The sequence below is a fragment of the Saccoglossus kowalevskii genome, chromosome 16 (assembly GCF_978046115.1).
Source record: "Saccoglossus kowalevskii chromosome 16, keSacKowa6.1, whole genome shotgun sequence".
In the NCBI taxonomy this organism is placed as follows: domain Eukaryota; kingdom Metazoa; phylum Hemichordata; class Enteropneusta; family Harrimaniidae; genus Saccoglossus; species Saccoglossus kowalevskii.
Window position 1 is genome coordinate 27,237,404 of NC_140656.1, and position 21,790 is coordinate 27,259,193.

The window sequence follows — 21,790 nt, forward strand, 5'->3', positions numbered from 1 at the left end:
GTGAGCACGTTCTGGCTCATGGTTCAAGTTCTGGATCGTTGCATGAACGCATGGCTTTGAAATGTGATCTAACGCATATACACGCGCGTTTTATCCGACATCTGAATCACCAATATTCGAATTAATATAATTCATTATAATAATAATAATAATTCAAGAAATGTTGTGTAAACCGCCAATATAGTGAAATATTAGGTTATTTTGCGATGTCAAAAGGACAATACACGGATCAATCAGATTGCCGGCATTTTTATTACATAGTAGAAATTATATAGAAAATTATTACTTTATTATTACTTGTACTCTTATATAATACAATAGAAAAACATAGTACACCGATCAACGCAACCTATGCAAAGATATATTCAGAATATTTTCGGGATAGATTGAGTGACAAACTATATATAAATCTGACAGGTACGCTCATAAGAAAAATACATCTACAAGTCTGTGATCTAATTTTCTCACTATTCCGCTCGATTCAACCTTCCCTGCTAAAAAACACAGCTCTTTGGGCGAGGATTCTACTTTGCATATTAATGGCGGATTTAGTCGGGGCGCGTGCTCCTCTAACCCGTGGTTACTCATATACATATATCCCACAATACAGTGTGGCAATTACGTCATTATAAATGTGCACCCCTATATCTGAACATCCTGCACCACGCTGACGTATTTTATGTCAATTATTTATTTATTATTTAAAAACCTATGTTCTAAATTACAGGGTTTTATTGAAAAAGGAACTTGAAATATGTCTCTTTGGTGATGATGTATCAGTGACATTCTTCTCTCAGAACAGCTAACGTCATGTCTTCGTGTTTTCGTTATTGTAAATATTACAATCATGCGTATATGGTAGTATTGTCACACATGGAGTCATCAGCCCAATCTGGGTAGGTATTTAGGTCCCAGTAGGGTACACCCACTAAAATAACCCATGCAGTCACGTAAAACATTCCAAGTAATTTAAGAAAAGTACCGCATCTCATCTGTGAATAAACATTCAATATTTCAACGTCCGTGAACGAGGCTGATAAATTGACGTACTCAAACACAAATTTATCACGTGGTACTAAATTCGTTAAATATATTCATCTGCTGTTACAGTACCAGTGCAGAGGAATTGTAATTATATTTTTCACATAATGACTACCTAGTTGGAAGGATTCAATATTTAGTGGTTTAATATAATTATGTTTATACAAAAACTTTCAAATTACATTTTTGACTTACCATTTCGGTTGCAGCGAATAACCCACATCCAAAGGCAACTGCGTTTGGGGGAGTGGCGGCTGGCAACATAAATGCATATGAACAAACAATTGTAGCTGGAATCAATAAATACAGAGGGTTGATACAAAGTTCTTCTGCCTGTAAAACAAAATATATCATAAACATTTATTTAAAAGAAACAAATTGTGTGGACTATATTGTTTTAACAAAGATATATACACTAATATAATGTTTTTGGAATGTTCCTGGCGACATTATATAATGTATCAGCATTCAGGTAATGTATGTCAAAGAAGACCAATGATTCAATCTCCTACGTTACAATGAAGGGCCCATGAAAGAATAAAAGACGAGCCACTTCCCATTATAGCGCGATAACAGAGCGCGACCGTGGATGTGCGCGATAATAGGGGGTGGACGAGGATGTGAGAGGTAACAGGACGAGGACGGAGAATGTACTCGATAAATGGGCGCGGACGGGGATGTGCGCGATAACGGGGTGAGGACGGAGATGTGCCCGATAACAGGGTGAGAACGGGGATGTGCGCGATAAAGGGGTGAGGACGGGGATGTGCGCGATAACGGGGTGAGGACGGGGATGTGCGCGATAACGGGGTGAGGACGGGGATGTGCGCGATAACGGGGTGAGGACGGGGATGTGCGCGATAAAAGGGTAAAGGCGGGGGATGTGCACGATAACGGGATGAGGACGGGGATGTGCGCGATAAAAGGGTGAGGACGGGGATGTGCGCGATAAAAGGGTGCAGACGGTGATGTGCGCGATAACAATCAAGACGTAGTCAAGAATTTTTTAAGCTGAACAGACAATGATGGGTTTTTGCTCAATATATTCGTACAAATGTGGGGAAATATAGAAAATTAACGACTCGAAGACACACACGACCGTGTTTGTATGCTCGTATATTGATCCATAGCATTGTCCTGTTATCTTCTGATAAGTGGGTTGTACATGGTAGTAATCGACCAATGAGAATGCAGTCCATGTTATTATAATTGTCTACAACTAAGATTGGTTATATGCCTTGAGGTCCACATATCACATGTCACGTCTTGCTTGTATGCTTTTATTTTTTTTATATTTATGTTCATTTTAGTTTAAAGTGATGAATCGACAGTCACATATAAGTTATGTTCTTTCAGATTTGTGATTATATCATCGAGGGGCGTTCCATTGTGGATACAGCTAGAAAAAATTGTGTGAATACTGTTATATTCACTTATTTTAGCACACAAGTAGGCCTAACATTAACTCAACAGTTCATCATTCGTTATAATTTTGTAAAATCCAAACAGGTAAAATACAAGTTTCATAAATCCATAAAGATAGCTCTACTCACCAGAGCAGCAAGGATTGGTAAAAATATGGCGGCTACAGCGGAGTTACTTGTGATTTCAGTAAATATCCCAACAATTATTACAGATATAAGAACAATTGCGTTAACAGGAAGTTCACCTAGCACTTCAAGTTGATTCGCTATCCAAGCCGATAGTCCAGACTCCTGTTGACAAAAATTTCCCAAAAAGGAGTTGAATAACAGACAGATAACTACTAATTAAAGGACGGTGGTCGCCGCGCATGCGCAAGATATGGTACACAGATTGCGACTTTGATTGTTTTGCAGACCAACGACTTCAAACCGAGACGTGAGTAAGCTTTAACTACGTAATTACTTTAGTGATTGGAAGATATCGAAGGAGTCACCCGTGGTAATCAGTGCACTTTGTGCCCAGATCAAAACTCGTACTCGCGATTTTCATTAGAAAAGCACATTGGATTGTGGGAAAAATCAATGTTTGTCAACAAAGAAGTCGCAAATGTGCGGCGCGACGACCACCGCCCTTTAATTTACTAAAATGTTTTCATTATTCAAATTAAATATGCTCAAATTAGTCAAATAAAAGTACGCGAAACTGACATCTCTTTAATGTGACTTACTACATTAATAAAAAATCGTTGAAAAGAATGTCGCCCACTTCTTCTTAAGTTGTTCTGTCATTTTCTTTCTAAATTTATGCATGTTATGTAAAATTTCGAAACATTCGTTGCTACTACGTCCAGACGAACATGAAACGTGAAACATTTCATACTCACTTGGCCAGTTTTATTAAGCGAGCTCGAAGACATGATTCGCAACAACGTTGCGTATCCGAATATTCCAGATAAAAAATAAATCCAACACGCGTAACACACGAACGCCGTAACTGTTGATTCCAATCCATGGTTCATACGGCCACACATGTTAAAAACGTCAAATAAGTTTACGTATAACAGAACTTATAGGACAATAACTTGCATGCATATAAACACAAGAACACTCTTACAATTCTGTACTGCATTGTCTGCAGGAGGTAAAACACAATATTTAATTATTACCTCTGACCCACCAGCTAAAGCATATGCACCTCCGATCAATACTACAACGCCCCATTGTACTTTTGTATGTAGTGTTGGCCAATCGAGGATCGCTACTGTTGTACCTCTTGGGGTGTCATCTAAAAATAAATAAAGCCCAGATACGAATATTTTCATTTTAATTTGATGTACTTGTACCGGCGGAAGTATAATACGATACATCATAATTAACAGCAAATGGATTTGTTCAAAACTGCTATAAAAACGTTTATTTCATATGCTTCATCAGAACTTCCAGGATATGTTCAAGGTTGTATCATTTCTTTCATATTTGCTCTAAAGAACTAGTTGCCTCAACGTCAAAAACAATTAGCACCTATAAATGATTTGTTTGGATATGACTCCGAATAATGATGTGATTTCACTACATATTGTATTATTATTTACCGTCATATCGCTTGCAGCACAGAAAACCAGGGTCATAGGCAGGGAGTATAAACAGCACAACAATGCCCAACATAACTACAGTAGTATCACTAACATACCTGCAATAATTAATGAGTACGGCGCAAACACTTAAAGAAAGTTAAAACCTCGACCGGAGACAATAAGCTGTGTGATCTTTGTGGAATCACAATATTGTAGCATTCTTATAACGTGACCACGTGATGAGGGGTTCTTATAATGTATCAGTAATGTTTTTAAAACTTAAATGAGGTTCATTTTGATCTTATTCGCGACTGTTTGTTTCCGGGCTAAATAACACTCAACATTCTTCAAAGTGTTTGACCCTTTTCACATGTCGAATAATGCACATTTGTTTCACACGGCGTCAGACCATTCCTTAATCTTTGATAAAACTCATACTTAAAGTAATGCCCACATACAATGCACAACCCAGACACATCTAGCACCCAATCAAGTTACAGCTGCGTTGGGACATGCGATTCAACTAAGCTTTATTTCGTAATATATATTGTTTCTCACTGATTGATATACTAATATATATTTACTTACTCGTCTGGGAATAATTGCCCCCATAATGCATCTCGTGTCAACCATAATATGCATATCATAGTGAAGTGAAACGCTATGGTGATCTCAGCCCAGCTTTAAAAATAATATACAAAGTGGGTTATTTAATTTACAAAGTTGTAACTTTTTTATTATGAATTAACTCAGGGGTAGTGTTTATGTGAAATGTATCATTGCTCTTATGTGACGTATGCCACTTACCTCCACGGTCCTAGCTTGGCATACTCTGCTTTTAAGGTATTTTTTATTATAACTTCGTCTTCTGTTGTTTCACATTTGCAGGACAAACTCTTCCAGTTTTTTGGACTATCGTGAAAAACCAATGAAAGTAATAATAAGACAACATATATGTTAATATACATGTACACTATAATTCTGATCGAGATTACGTTTTTTTGGTGACACAGAGGTCCACAATCTTAACGACCAAATTTGGAAATATTCGATGGTTCTACGTTGTCAATTGTATCATTGTTCATCTTAGAAGTGTTTTTTCAGCAACGCATTCGTTTTGTCTTCACACAAACCAAAACGTGCATCGCTACAATTGTTATCGTTTCAATATAAGACTTTCAGACTGGATAACAATATTTATTCGAATAGTGCAATGACAATAACTCATAACAATGACGTGTAGATAATACTGACTCTACAAACAAGTGATATAAGACGATACGTATTCCAATTGATGAACATGAATGCTCTTGACAATGGTGAGTATGATAAATACACTGTTTGTAATTTTCAGTTTTTATATTGTTTTGTCCTTTATGTACCATTTTAAGTTTTTGATGTAATATACCTTAATACAACATTTGATAGTTTAAGGAAAATATTATAGTCTTACTTGGGAACTTACTTAAGATCTAAGTAAAAAAATAAAAACCATATCCACATAATTGCAAGGAATATCATTGCTGACGGGAGAACAAACAACATCCATCTTCCAAATGTTACCCCGTGGTCAGTACCATAGTTTCTGTGAAGTAATTGCATCATATGTCACATACATAGATTTATATTTATCATATAGTTCTTTTCAGTTGAATATAATGTTTTGAACGAAAAAAATCTACAAATTCACTTAATTAAAGAAAGCTGAAAAGAAAGATCTAGTTATAAATTGCACTAAAATTACGAAGTAGATTTGTAGATCCTGTTATGTCAGTATATCACTTACTGTTCGAGGATACCAATCATTACCATGTTGGTGCTTGTACCAATTAGGGTGGCCGAGCCCCCTATGTTGGCCGAATAGGCAACTGATAAACATAGAGCTATTGCCATCATTCTGTATTCATCAGGGATCTCGACGCCTTCTTGATTTAATTCCTTCATATTCTCTACATGCTCGTCATCTTCTAAATAACTTTCAGTAATAATGCCTTCTCTGCTCCAAATATTAATATGTATGATTTTGTCTTAGAGGCATGGGAAAATTAAACAATATATACATATACTTCATAAATAATAACAAGTACAAAAAAATAATAAATGCAGTACGTAATCAATGTGAGACGTGAATGTAATATTCAAATCGTGTATTACACACCATTCAAACACTTAGATAAAGAATTTCCATTTTCGACATTGAGAAATTCTTTCGATTTTGAAGAAAATTCAGAAATATTGTAAACTCAGAAATATTAGGAATATTTCATAACCAAATGTATACCAATAATAATTTTCATAACTACCGATTACATGAACAACCCACAATTAATTGTTTAATCGATATTTTTGCATTTCATCTGTTTTGAATTATGACTAAAAACAGTTTCAATGAAATTACAAAAAGTGTAGCGTATTCAACAATTTATGTATGAACAATATCTTTAATAAATATTATTTAACTTGGTATAAATACTGTATTTCCCTCAATACAAAGAAAGAATTTCCCAATGTTGAAAACGGAAAATTTTTATCGTCGAGTTTCCCTGACATGGGTAAGATAATTTATTATCTAGATATTGATTAAAATATGGTAATAAAATAAGTTGCTATGATACCATAAAATATAACCGTGATTTCAAATAATTAGTACTTACTTTTGATCCGCATTGATGTTTGACGTTTTTAATTCCTTCTGGTCTGGTGTAAGTATATCATCATCTTTACATGTCCACTCGTCATTGTCGGTTGTCGTATCCATCACAACATTCTTGTTTACAGTTGCTCCATTACTCGTTGTGGTATGTGTGTCATCTTCGGGCTCAGGGCGCCATTCTGGAACAATCTCCTGAAACGTTTGATAAATAAGCACGTGAAAATCTTATTAAATATAATGTGACAAGATGATACCAGTTCAGGAACTAGTGGTTAATTTGTGTAAATTTGAAATATATTTTATCAGCACACACGTACACGTACACGTACACGTACACGTACACGTACACGTACACGTACACATACACATACACGTAAGCTATGATGGTACAGTTGGGTTTACCTGTTCACTTGGTCCTTTCTTTTCTGCTAGCTGATACATAACGGCGAAGGCTATAGGCATCATCATGGCGGCACTAGCAGTGTTCACTATCCACATTGATAAGAAGGCTGTCACGGCCATGAAACCAAGTATTAACCTGAGGTACAATAAAAGTAACGGATTTACGAGATTGTACTTTTTTTTAAGTTTTCCAAATCACGGCGACCAAATGCATGTAAGATATATTGACTGATATGTTGCCAACAAAATTCGATTATTATTCTAATCGATATATGGATTAACGAAATCCAAATTCACCAAAACACCAATATTTTATAATACAATAGGAAAACTGCACTGTTACTCATTATGTATGTGCACACTATTTACTATGTTTTATATTTTTATCCAGCCACTGAAATCATAGATCCTCATCAGTTTCGTAATAGATTTGATTTCACAGATTAGTTCTTTGCACGAAAGTATCTTTCATTATTTTTCATTTGCATATTTTATTGTATCCCCTTTATTGGGGATATGTTATTATATGTTATAATAAATATTATTATCAAAATTTGAATCAAGGAATATTCCATACCACTATTTGAATTAATTAATTATAAATCCAAAACATTACAGCTTAGCAACATTTTACATACGTTGCTATGAATGGTAATTCATACTGTTGTGTTCATTATAATACAGAAACGAAATCCTACCATCGAGGCTTGGATCCAATCAAATTCAAGGTAGCCAAGGCTATCCGTTGATGTAAATTCCATTTTTCTACTGCAGCAGCTTCCATCAATGCACCCAGTATCATCATACAAGTATCAGTGGTATATAACATGCACACGTCTCTTGATCGCATTATGCCGAAATAGGGGAATAATACAAGAGGCAACAACGAGGTCACCGGTAAAGGAACGGCTTCGGTCATCCAGAATACTGCCATTAGTAGCAATACGTAACCACAGTAAGACTCCTGTAAGCATATCACACGTCACAGTTAGGCAAAAATGGAAAAATGTATGGTAGACATTTAGAAATATTCTGAACAGTTTTAATTAAGAGGATATATATCAGGACTTTACAAGAGCATCATGATACAGTACAGCGTGTGTAAAGCCCTAATGATCTGACAAGCCTTTAAAGCGGGGGAGTTGTCACCTGCGCATGCGTTGGATGGCCATAGCGTGTCATTGTTTACAAACAAGCGTCTACCCATGAGCCTTTTCGTTTTTAGCATGTGTTGCTATCGTCGCTTGGAACTCAATTCCCGCGCGTGCGCAGGTGACGACCCTCCCGCTTTAAGTGTTTGATGTTGACTGAGTTTGACATTCTAATAAATAAGCATATACATGGTGTGTACCTCGAGTGAATCCGTAACCAAATGCGGCATTCGCATAATCGAGAATAATCGATATTACATTATAAAATTTACATATTTACATATCCTATAGCACATCCTTTAACCTTTTGCGTGTTCTGAGTTTTATCAATGTAAACATATAGAGAATAAATTTAAAATCATTTCGTTGCCATGGAAACATTTAACCAAGCAGTAGAAGGCACGACGAATAGTGGCCACCAAATATGAACCACGAATACTAGTATTCGATATTAAGTATCACGTGGCACACTTTACTCATCGTTTTTATGTTCACATCGTATAAATACGCACATTGAAACTCAGGGTAGATTTTTGCAACACATATTCTCTGAAGGAAAATATCATCCTGAAAATCTAACTCACAAACGAAGAATTTTACATTTTCTACTATCTTGCCACCCAAACTTTCTGTTGAAGAAAACCATAAATATCTGTGAAAGACGCTGACCTTATAACAAATATGGGTTTGACCAATAGAAATTTTGGAAAGCAAGATGGTGAAAACATATTTACCCTGTTACTCATTTTTGAGCTGGATTTTGGAAACTAATGGTTATATATGCCAAAGGAGAGAAAGAAGCCTGTTAACATATTCACTAATAAGGCCCACAACACTGAATTGGGTAAGCACGGGTCTGGATGAAGTGGTGTTTATTATGCCCGCGATGATACACGACGGGTTGTGTGTTTATCTATAGGCATATTGTTAGAAAAGGTCAAAATATTTTGTTATCAGATATGAAGATAAAATAGGATGTTGAATATTTATCATGTGACGTTGGCCGCGTATTGAATCGTGAACCCAGTTAATCGTCATACGGTAAATAACGGGCCATTATTACCGTTTGAGTTTTGGTGGTTGTTGTTGTTTGCATTAGACTGTCATATTCAAAACGTAGTATACAATCTCACTGTGTTGTTTAAAATAGGGCATGTTTTAGATCTCAAATGGGCCTGACTATATCATGCACGAACAGCATTGTTATTTTTATGTTATTTAATTTAATTGACGTATATGTTAGTGATAGTTTATACTATGTATATGTTAAAATAACGTTGAAATACACGTGCAATTTAATAATTTCAAGTTTGTTCTGACATATTCTCTGTAAATATCATCATAATATTTGCCAATACAGAGATTCTCAATACATCTGGATAATAATGACGTTATTTTGGTTCAGTGACGTAATAACCTACATTGATTTACATATGACGGTTTATACTATTAATAAATATATGTGTGTACAATATTTGCATTGAACCATTTATTTCGGATCACAAACTAAGTCACCCATTCTATAAACGTAACTAACATTTGTATGCGAGCTCATTTATTCAGATTATTATGTCCCTTATTGTTTTACTCGACAAATATTCGTTTCTCGTTTCTAATTTACCCATATACCCCCATAGAAATAATGGTATATCCTTTGAGTTTGTAAATGATTAAAGTTATGGATGCATATAGTAAGGTCATGAACCTTTTTATACAAAGAAAAAATCCATATATATTATTTATGCATATTAAATATATAAATATATATTGCTATAATCTACACGAATACAAATGAATACAACAAGTTAGAAAATTAATCTGGATGGCATTATCATTAACGACTATAGTCGAGAGATGAAACAGTGACACAAATAAGAGGTACGCACCTTGTTCGGGACAATAATAAGCATGGGCAATAATATCAACGGAGTCCATATTATTATTAATGTACGAGTAAATGACGCAATCTCAATAGCGAAAGTTTTACACGAGTATCCCATCGTCTTGCGTTGAGTTGTGTTTAGCTTGATCAATGTTACATGGCGGATTGCTCGCTTTGCAGTGAGATCTTTCGTAGCTATCTACAATCGTATCTTAGTTACACTGTCTTGTTATACTTGACCGTGAGGGTCAATTGAAGGGCATATATTTATGGGATAGAGTTGCCATGCTGGGACGAATTGCGCGTATTTATATGTGATAACTGGACAATGTCTCGTGATTTGAACCCCAATGTCTATTTAACGTACTCTATGTATCAAATAAAGAGAATTGATAAGGATTAGACCAATTTAGAAAATGAACATGTCACTATCAATGACATAGTTCTCGTTTGTAATATATAACCTGATGTATGATTTATGAGTGATGTCTTCATTTGTTTAACAATATGACAGTTTGTCGGCCATTTTGAATTTGATGGTGACAAAAATGCACGTGTGTTTGTCCAATATGGTGTCTGACTGCAATAGCTGTCAGTCAGGAGGATCAAGTTATGGGGAAACATTTCTTGTTTTTACTTATCCTTCAGCGAAGTGTGTATGGGATTTGTTATTGCTTAACTATTATACTAATAATAAAGCAAGGCATATGTTTCATAACGCCCCTTCTTGCAAATAATGAATAGAGAATGACACAGCACTCCAGTTCCTTGGAACTGTACACATTAATAATAAATATTTTAATTCCAACTAATTATTGAATGTATTTCCTATAGCCACTACTTTAAACATAATCTGGTAAATTATTGTTTTATTCGGCCTTTATTTCAATTACAGGCAATATAATTCAACATGTACACTCTGATATCACGATGATGTATACCTGCATTTAACTTGACGCTCGCACTGTAAATATCAAAACTGTGCACGATAGTTCCGATATGTGTTAGGATTTTATGACTGTTCATTGGGAAATCTCCGGTATCACTCGACACGACAATCTTCTGAATTCGGCATTCATGTCTTCCAACAAGATATCAGTGACATGCTGAATAAACTTGACAAACTTGAAGTTTCTGCTTTTACATCTTCGATTAGAAAGTCGCTAACGAATTTTTAATTACTGCAATTGCAAGTAACCAACTATCCCACGACGGTCAAAACCCAACTCACATTCTATGTGTTTGCCTCATTTGAAAAATAAAACGCAAAACAAAACAATAATATCCTTCTAGATATTGAGAAGAAGAAAAAACAATGAATTCCGAAATACACATGCGATGTATACACTTAATTTCCAGTGTCCGGTCGCCCCTGGGCGCATTCATACAGCGCCACCAACTGTCAGATGAAGCAATACCAATAACAGAAAGAAAGATGCAGAACTATTTTCACCTTATGTATATGGTCATGCAAATCTTTTCATGTGTCATAAAATTATTATACATCAAATAAATGACCGAACTCACATACGTATATTCAATATACGCACCACAATATTGAATGCATGGTTGAAATGTATATGGCGTCATATTGTCTATATAGAAATATATGAAATAGGATAAGTCAATTTATTTATTACAAACATAATCCAATTATCTTATGGAAGCAGTGTTCATTGTATGTATTATCTGAGGATATAATGCGGTCATAAAACAGCATTTGCTTTTCAGAATTGGCCACATTTGGTATTTAGAATGACCACATCCAGTGCAAGATTGGCCACACACATTATTTAGGCCACACGTGTTTATGATTGACCACACATGTTTAGGATTGGCCACACACATTACTTAGGATTGGCCACACACATTATTTAGGATTGGCCACAATAGGTGCAAGATTGGCCACACACATTATTTAGGATTGGCCACAATAGGTGCAAGATTGGCCACACACATTATTTAGGATTGGCCACAATAGGTGCAAGATTGGCCACACATGTTTAGGATTGGCCACAATAGGTGCAATATTGGCAACACATGTTTAGGATTGGCCAAATTAGGTGCAAGATTGGCCACACACATTATTTAGGATTAGGCACATTAGGTGCACGATTGACCACACACATTATTTAGGATTGGCCAAAATAGGTGCAAGATTGGCCATACACATTATTTAGGATTGGCCACAATAGGTGCAAGATTGGCCACACACATTTAGGATTGGCCAAATTAGGTGCAAGATTGGCCACACACATTATTTAGGATTAGGCACATTAGGTGCACGATTGGCCACACACATTTAAAGTTGGCCATATTAGGTGCACGATTGGCCACACACATTTAGTATTTGTCATTAATCACATTTCATGGCTGTGCTGTCACACTTAACATCTTGTAAATGATGACCAATGTCAGTGTTGCACTTCAAACAGCAAAGATAGGATGTGTGATTAATACTTCAACCACAGCTACAAGGACACTAATGGTAATTAATCTGTTTGGGGGGGGGGGCAAGGTTCTGGTATTTGCTGAACAATATTCAGTGAAACAAAATTGATACCAGTCGGGGATTTTGAATCCAAACTGGAAGAAAAATTGTGGGCAACAAGAAATATTTTGTGTAATGGACACGACAAGCTTGATTTAAACAAGTCTATGCACAACCAAGATGCAGTTACAAATTGAGAGTCTATTTTGATAAACATTTAGCATTAAATGGCTGCTATTTGGCCATTTTGAATTGGATCATGAAACAAAACTAATGTGCAAGCATAATCTGACAACAAGCATAACCAAGATACAGGAGTAGACGCAGAGGTGAAAACAAGCCAGTTTCTTGAGCATGTCCAAACAGTGCTAATTATACACATTGACACACCAGCAATGAGATCATGACTAAAGTATTTATTCTCACATAAATCAAAACATTATAGGGCTTTGTTAAAACATTTACAATAAAAAATACACGTGAAATAGAAAAATAGATCAACTTTTGTGATGGGTAAACGAAAGGAGACATTAACAAGTTTTTTTTCACATTTCAGACCTCTTGAAGATCATAACAAATTTTTATAACATTCAATACAAAACACATTAAACATGCAGGTTGACCTCTATGGCCAAAAGAAATTGAACAGAACACAAAATATAGAAAGTCTAAATCTTCATAATAATAAACTGTCAAAACTGGTTTCGAATTATCAATTGTGAGGACATTGTCAAAAAAAAACAACAGATTTTACACTGGCTGGTGGACCATTAGAAACTAACGGGATGGGAGGAAAATTATGTTCCAATTTTTTGTTTTTTTTTCTGTTAAAGAACCTGCAAGATCATTTTCCCCATCAATTTTTTTCATGTGCAAATTTGTTTTCAATTCTGCAACCACCTGGAGTTTCTAATGGTCAACCACTTAAGACCTTTTACAGTGAGCGCACGATATTTACACACCTAACTTTAGCACCGGTAGGCAGTTACCAAGGCAACATCCCCAGAGACTCGATACGTTATATGCCCGCTAACATGACAGTTAATCAAAATAACGGCCTTGTCATATGGGTTCAACTATTACAACTTATAAGGATTCAAAAAATATCAATGTTTTATTCATTGTTTTTGTTGGAAATTTCTTTTCATGATTGCTTGTTCATTTAATAAATTCTATTTTGAACATTCCACGAAATAAACCTTGTTGATACAATTATTTAACAAAAACCCACTAAAGTTGAATTAAGTTTCAGATTTGAATGCATCATTTACCGGTACTATGAAAATTATTGCTATTATGAAAAATTGTATAAATTACAGATTATTTGCCTCTTATTAGGTTGAAATTGTTTATAAAGGAATTTGAAAATGAAATCATTGATTTTATCGAATTTAGTCTCACAAAACCCCACTCTAACAGCAAAGGAAATATGCTTGTCACAATTGATGGGAAATGTTTGTGCACAGGAATCTTCACTTTGGTGTGTATGGTACATCATATTCTTAATATCATTGCAAAACACAAGATCTGAAGGATATTTGAAACTGGTATAAGGTGACAGTATGGAGGTGAAACTAGAAGGAAACGGGCAATGGGACATGCCATTACAAGAGAAATGTAGAATGGGACAATGTTAATATTATTTATATATGCTCAATGACAACATCAAATATCAACAAACTACCAATCAACGGGATTTACATTTATCATTTCTTGTTAATATTCATTCCCAGTTTTATATTTCTTTCACATGATAAACAGCAATGATTATTGTACCTACAAAGTAATGGAATAGTTCAACTATGCCGTGCCACATGCCCACACATCAAATACAGTGTCCGGTGTGTTACCAGTTAATCAAGTGCTCAGAAAAGTAGTCTACCAGGTGCAGGAGTTAAGTGAATGTAAATATCTTGCGCCCACTGTAGGACATCCATTATTACATGTCCCTTGGTTAGCAAAACTTCTAAATTTAACGATAAACAAGCTTACAAGTATATAGATAATAGTTTTGTCTATACCCACCCTCCCCCCTTTGTTTTATAATGTGGGTATGAATGAACATGTTTTGGGTACTTAAACAACTTGCAACTGGAATACAAAGTTAGTTTGGTAAGAAGATACAGTGTAACAACCACAGCTTCAGGACTGCAACAGAAATAATTCTTTCATTACATTCCGTCATTAATGCTGATACTGACATGAAACTTCTTACCAGACTGTTGTATCTGTAGGTGTAAAAAAAAAAAAATATGTTAAGAATGAATTTTTGTTATACAACAGTTTTCTATACAATATTCAGTAGGGGCTCAACTGCCAAGTATGCAGTAAAAGTGTACTGTTTAAGGCAGTTTCAGTGGAATTAAAATTTTGTACTACTGAACATGTCAATACGCATACAAGCAATGCATTATGGGAGAAAACTTCCCACAGTCAATATTGGGAAAACTATTAAGCTGGAAACTCGCTAAATTAAGAGTTTAAAAATATAATTTTTCCACCAAAATCAGTTTGTACTGCAACATTCTGATTGGTTAATACATTTGCCTGATAACGCTATTTTTATTCCCATTCACTTCAGGTACTGCATCAAGTAGGCTTTAATCAGATGGATTAATATTTGGCTTAATCCATCATGTGAATAGACTTGGGTCAAATATCAATTGAATCTGCATTCTCAACATGACAAGTGGGTTGCGATGGTAAAATGAAATAATTGAAAAACAAGTACTGTAGACATAATTATTTAGTTTTTAATTGCTATTTTCACAGACAATTAAAGGGCGGGGTCGTTGCGCTGCACATGTGCGACATTTGTGCTGATAAACATTGATTTTCCCCACAATCAAATGCGCTCTTCTAATTGGAATCACAAGTATGAGGTTTGACTAGGCACGACTTGCACTGAATACCGCCTGTGGTTCCTTCGATACCTTCCAATCACCTGAAAATTCCTAATTAAAGTTTTGTAACGTGTCAGTACTCGTTCATCTGCACAACAGACAAAGTCACCATCTTTGTTTATACAAGACCCATACATCGTGGCGCGACGACTACCGCCCTTTAAATAACATTAGATACATGTGAATATGTAAAGTAACAATGGAACCTACTGTCTGTCAAATGTGTGAACTTAAAACCCAGTGAAAAGCTCAAACATCAAAATAGTGAAATTAAAAGCCAGTGAAAAAAAAAATGATTTAAACTACAATGAAACTTGTCCAAATTTATCCCTGGATAAACTGATCTGTCAGAAAAGACCGATTTATGTAGCCCCAAAATTTCTTGTTAAAACAACCTGTGAAAATCTACCACCGTCTACTCCAAACCCTGCATCGGCTTTGAGTCCAATATTCACCCTGAATATATCAACCAGCCGCATCACATACGCCGTCTAGTAATCAGGTCTGCCTGACCTAAAAAGTATGCATTGTGTTCAATTTACCGTGAACGTCACAGAACCAATACCAAATTTCAAACTACAAGTAATGAATAGCTTTTGGTGCAGTAAAACAATGGTAATGTGTGCATTCAAAACTTTGAATGGATAGCTTGAAAGTTGGAGTGGCGCTACTCGATAAAATCGTTCAAAGTCAACAGAGAAAGTACTAATGTAGACATCGTTAACACTGACGAGATGATCGACTTGAGTTTATTTTAGAGCATTACCCCAAAAAACACTGGCAGAAAAAGCTGATAATTGCAAGGGCGGCAATGTTTCAAAGGACAGACTGACAGTATTGTTTTACGTGCAGCATGACGAGTGAAAAAATCGCTTGTGATCAAAAAAACCTAGGTGCTTCAAAAATATCGACCAAACGACTCTGCCAGTGTATTGGAATTCAAACAAGAAAGCCTGGATGACAAGTGTTTTATTTGAGAAGTATTTTCGTGATCTGAATAGCCTGATGCATCGTAGATACCGTAAAACCTTGCTTTTTCTCGACAATGCCACCTCACACTGCCCAAACATTGGGCTGTCTAACATCACGCTGAAGTTCTTCCCTGCCAATACAACATATGTGCTACAACCGCTTGACCAGGAAATTATTCATGCATTTAAAGCTTGCTACAGAAAAAGATCTTTTACGCTCAGTTATTGCAATGATCGACACCCCACCATGTGCCAGCGAAGTAGCCAAGTCAGTCAACGTACTTGATGCGATATAATGGATCAACAGTGCATGGACCAACACTAAATCAGGAACAATCACAAAATGTTTCTGTAAAGAGGGCTTCAATATTGAAACTGAAATTGACGATGGACTGCAGACGACAAATAAGAAATCAGAAACCTCATTCAGCAAGTTGATGAACATATGAACGCCTTCAGATACAATATGCAGTACTTACCCTTGTCTGAACAGTTATTTTAATGTTTATTGATTGATTTCATGTACATACCTTAAGATTTATGTCTTGTTTGGTAAATTATTTTATTGAAACAATAAATGTAAATATAATCACGGAGGCAAACTCCACTGTCTATTATTTGTACATGTAACTGTTGCTACAATCAAAGCCATGCCCACCCTGAGTAAACAGACTCCCTCTAAAAAAAAAAAAACCATATATCCCAGTCCCAGTGATGAAAAACCAGCAATATGTCAAACAATAGTTCTGTCTAGATTAAGTTGAAATAAATTTGTAATTAAGAATTATTTATTATCACAGCTTTATCGATGTTGTCATTGTCGAATTATTTCGCAAATTTTCTCGGCTTTCCTCCATTTTTACCATGCCCGAATAATGGACTCACTAACTGCTTGGTAATTGACGGCCAGTAGGTGTTAAGTTGTCTCCTCCAGCCCTTTAACAGTCAATTAAATACACTGTGCACTGAAACATTAGTTCTTTTAATTCAAAACTGTCTGCAAAACATAATGGAATTTTCAAACTACCTGTGAATTGGCCGAAAACCTAACTTACTGAGGCCCGACTTGGCGAGTGGTTACTGTACAATCAAAACATGAAGACGCTAGTTTCTATTAGTCAACCCCCAAATCTCAGATTTGTACTTACTTCAGTAATGCCTTTTGTTATACAGCTTCTTTGATCAAATCAATAACACTTGTTGGCTCAGGGAATTTCAACTTCCGGGGAAGATCAATGCCACTCCATATTAGTACCTCTGTAAATAAACATTAAATCAGATGAAATTTTCCCTTTGGACTAGTACGGTATTACAAGCACATCTCCATTAGAAGCACATATTATAGACAAAAAAATGCATTTATTTTAAACCATCACCAGTTTCACCATGCAACCATTCCCAGCCGTCTCTATGAACCTGTGCATGATCATGTTAGGAATCTTATTTGATCTTTGTTAAATGGAATGATTTGAATAGGTGCGTCAAACTGATAGATTTAGCAGTCTTACATCACGATGTGTATTAACTGACAAAAACTTGCAACTTCTCATTTGATTTCCCATGAAAACACGCCACAAAACTTGACTTTGTGTTCCATTTACCATGGAAACACCAGAGCATGCACTGTTGTATTTGATTTCATCAACAGTGAATATAGGTTGACAGTAGGAATTCTACTAAGGTTAAAGCGGCGGGGAGTCGTCACCTAAACATGCGTCAGATGGGCCATAGCGTGTCATTGTTTACTAACAAGCCTTTGCGTTTTTAGCGCGTGTTGTTATCGCTTGGGACTCAATACCCACACATGCGCAGGTGACGACCCTCTCGCTTTAATCGTGAGGCGACAGCAAAATAAATGTACCTTGGCTAGCAAAAACGATTGTATAGTTGATCATTAAAATACGCCTTGTTTTGACCATAGACACACTTCTATCATTTATGTAAGGTGCATACATTTCTAATAGATCAAATACCGTATGTACAATTTATTTTGGATAAATTATAAACCCTCATTGATTACTACCAACATTTTATTTAATAGCCAGACTGCCTCTCATAGGTTCTAATGTCAGTAAGCTCTAAGTTTAAAAGTCACTCAGGCACTTCACATATCAATCCCATTACGAACATTCCCACCTCAATTTAGGGCGGGGGCTGTATTTTAAACTTACTACTTACCTGTGCCATCTTCCTTGATAAGTTCACATTCAAAACTTTTAGATCGTCCAATATTACATTCCACTGAAATACCAGGTAACCCACTGCACAACGTCTCGCTTAATACTTTAGCATTGCGTCTATAAACATGTCAAGATTTACTACAACAAAAGACGATGCAAAAGAAATAAAAATAAGTAGTATATCAACTTGCCAAAAAAGCCAAAGTTTAAAGCGTGGCAGTCGTCGCGCTGCGCATGTGCGACATTTGAGTTGATAAACACTGATTTTCCCATAATCCAATGCGCTCTTCGAATGGAAATCACAAGTACGAGGTTTGACCTGTGCGCGACTTGCACTAATTACCATCGGTGACTCCTTTGATACCTTCCAACCACCTAAAAAATACCTAATTAAAGCTTTGTAGCGTCCCAATTTGTACTTGTTGATCTGCGCAACAGTCAAAGTCGCCATCTTTGTTTTTATATGAGACCCATATATCTCGCGCATATGTGGCACGACGACTACTACCCTTTAAATATGCTGAATGAATCTGCCAAGGTCTAGTGTATATGTATGCAAAATCTATTGATTTAAATCTGAAATTAATGCAAATTGTTACAGGAACTCTGATTGATCCAGCTCCTTGACATGCACAATCATACAATTAGCCAAGGTTATTTTTTTTTATTAACACAATCATGCACAATTTGTTAGGGATGGCAATGTATTGTCACACATGGCTTCAACAAAACCATAAGAATCAGACAATGTGTTTATAGACTTTTTTTTAAACTAATAAGTACAAGTTTTAAAATTGAGTCTTTCCAGTAAAGCCTTTGTCTATCAAAGAATTAACCAATATAATGAAGACCATATTACTGGAGTCATTAAAACTGTTCTATAAATACACATTTTTTTAAATCAAAATTAATGCTGGAAATCAAATTGATAAAGCCAGAAATTTGTATTGTGCCATTGTTAATTCAAAAATAATATTAACGAGTTAGTTCAACATTATCCAATCAGCATGCGTCTCATTTTGAATACTGTAGAATACTTTATTTTCGCTTGGAATTTATTTTCGCTATTTTCGCTGAAGGGACGATTCCGTGAAAATAAAATCCAGCGAATATACTTTTTTTCCTATATTTCACATTAAACTCATCAGAAATCAGTGAAAATAAATTCCATACAAAACGCCCAAAAAGCCTTTTCAGCGAAAATTAATTCCAGCGAAAATAAAGTATTCCACAGTATGTGGGGGATTGCATGCATATTATGGTCATAGACAATGTTTAGCTCTTGAACCAATCAATAAATATTTTAATTTGAATGAAAGCTGATCTATATTTTCAAGTTCAGTCCCCAGCTTTGTGCCCTTCACTGTAACCACCGTTAAGGAGAGCATAAATTAATGTTACTCCACATGAATCATCTTTTAAAACTGATACCCCCCCCCCCCCATCACCACACACAAAGGTCACCAGTGTCACCACCATCGTATATTACAACCTTTCACCCGAATACATTGTATAGTAAACTGGTTTGTACTGGTATCAATACTGGTTTGCACAGTAATTAGTATTCATATCAAGTAGGCAGAACTGACGCCTATTGAAGAAATACAGTCTTCGTCGCTGTCATTGTCATCGTCATGTTATTGTTAATGGTGGCAACAAGATGATATATTTACGAAATAAATGAAATTTTGAGTATCTTGAAAAGGATATATGGCAATACTTACCAGTGTTCAATATTGACTTTAACTTGACTATAATCCCCACCGCCTCCTTTGTTTTGTGTTGGTTTGCCACGGACACGTTTTTTACCAGTTTCTGTAGTTTCTTTTTTCTCATCATCTGACTGCGTTTTTGTTTTGGCGGCACGGGGTTTCCTACCACGAGTTGACGTCTTTTTTTCTTTCACTTCCTCAATCGGCGGAGTTGCTTCTTTCGTCTTACTGGCTGTACCTCTTTTGTTTGGGCGACCACGTTTTCTTTTGGGTGGCTCATCGGCAGAATCAGCGTTACTTTCACTTTCCCCTGCGTCTGGATTTGGTGTTGCTTTTTTGCGACCACGCCCACTTTTGGGGGGCTCTGACACTTTTTTCTCATCTCCGTTTTCATCTTCAAGGTTTTTCGAAGGTTCATCGCTTTCTGAATCTTTCCCATTGCCGTCTTCGTTGTAGGAGCCTTCTGTTTGGCTTGGTTTTACCTCGACCTCTTCTGGCTTGTCATCTTCGTCAACAACATCAGTACCATCGTGGTCAGAAATGTCTGCTTCGGCAGGTGCATCAGTTGTTTTATCTATCGCCTTCTGTTTCGACTTCTTCGTTGGTGAGGCTGGGGTAGTAGCCTTGTCGGCGGTAGACTCCACATTTTCTGCGGTATCTTCGGCAGCATTAACAGCCGCACGTTTCTTACCTTTCCGTGCCATGACTATAGGTCGATATATCAGAATGACGGATTTCTCGCTGAGCCAGAGAAGCGAATCAATCATGAGATGGTTTCACCATTTCCTTGTAGGGGGTTGCGGTATATTTAATTTATTTGAAAACTAACTGCCAGGTCAACATGGTAACTTTATAAACGTGATTTAGAATCAATGTAAATTTAATCGTAGTACTTCATGTTGTTTGAACACTGTCATCCGACAATATACCACCATTAGTTTCAGTTTGATCGAAGTCCCTCCCCTGCAAATGGAATAGTTGTTACGTTTCAACTCTGGTGAACCGGGGGGGGGGGGGGGGGTTAGTTAACCAGGCCAGTTCATTTTTTGCGGGAAATTAACGCGCGATTAGCCCCTTATTATCGTAATGTGGCACCCGTACGGCGACTACATTATCAATTCACAAATTGTATTCAGGGAAATACATTCTATGGATAACGGGGGGTGTTCATTTTCCATAATTTATATGTATTTAGTTACTAACATTATATTGTGATGAGTTGGGTCGATTCACGTAGAAGTGTGTATTGTTTATAGAGCTTGTTGATACAATTATGAGCTAATACTATCGATGATATCACGTGACACCACAAGTATGACATACTGTTTCCTGATACCCTGTAAAAATAAAAGCTCTGTCTTTGTTTATATCGTGGTTCTTTTACTTTAGAAAGTGTCCATGGAGAT

General features: G+C 36.1%; 2 protein-coding genes across 2 annotated transcripts; both read right to left on the reverse strand.

Annotated features, from left to right (window-relative positions):
* Nucleotides 1-845: 845 nt before the first annotated feature.
* LOC144359195 (Na(+)/citrate cotransporter-like) lies at nt 846-18,679 on the reverse strand. The gene is made up of 13 exons (XM_078012417.2): nt 18,671-18,679; nt 7,793-8,058; nt 7,095-7,230; nt 6,694-6,884; nt 5,826-6,035; nt 5,505-5,624; nt 4,847-4,951; nt 4,628-4,720; nt 4,058-4,155; nt 3,632-3,750; nt 2,595-2,756; nt 1,237-1,374; nt 846-992 (listed from the first exon to the last, which is right to left on the reverse strand). The coding sequence occupies exons 1-13, from the start codon at nt 18,677-18,679 to the stop codon at nt 846-848; spliced, it is 1,794 nt and encodes a 597-aa protein (XP_077868543.2).
* On the reverse strand, nt 14,352-21,144 carry LOC102801251 (uncharacterized). The gene is made up of 4 exons (XM_006821029.3): nt 20,397-21,144; nt 18,671-18,810; nt 17,641-17,749; nt 14,352-14,846 (listed from the first exon to the last, which is right to left on the reverse strand). The coding sequence occupies exons 1-2, from the start codon at nt 21,086-21,088 to the stop codon at nt 18,801-18,803; spliced, it is 702 nt and encodes a 233-aa protein (XP_006821092.1). The 5' UTR covers nt 21,089-21,144; the 3' UTR covers nt 14,352-14,846; nt 17,641-17,749; nt 18,671-18,800.
* Between the last annotated feature and the right edge of the window lie 646 nt (nt 21,145-21,790).

What these genes read in the sequence shown, in the direction of transcription:
- LOC102801251 (XM_006821029.3), bottom strand. Translation starts at nt 21,088, where the DNA reads ATGGCACGGAAAGGTAAGAAACGTGCGGCTGTTAATGCTGCCGAAGAT.
- LOC144359195 (XM_078012417.2), bottom strand. An exon ending in GCCAAGCTAGGACCGTGGAG is followed by an intron (nt 4,721 to 4,846) that starts GTAAGTGGCATA and finishes TTATTTTTAAAG; the next exon opens with CTGGGCTGAGATCACCATAG. An exon ending in TATTCGCTGCAACCGAAATG is followed by an intron (nt 993 to 1,236) that starts GTAAGTCAAAAA and finishes GTTTATTCACAG; the next exon opens with ATGAGATGCGGTACTTTTCT.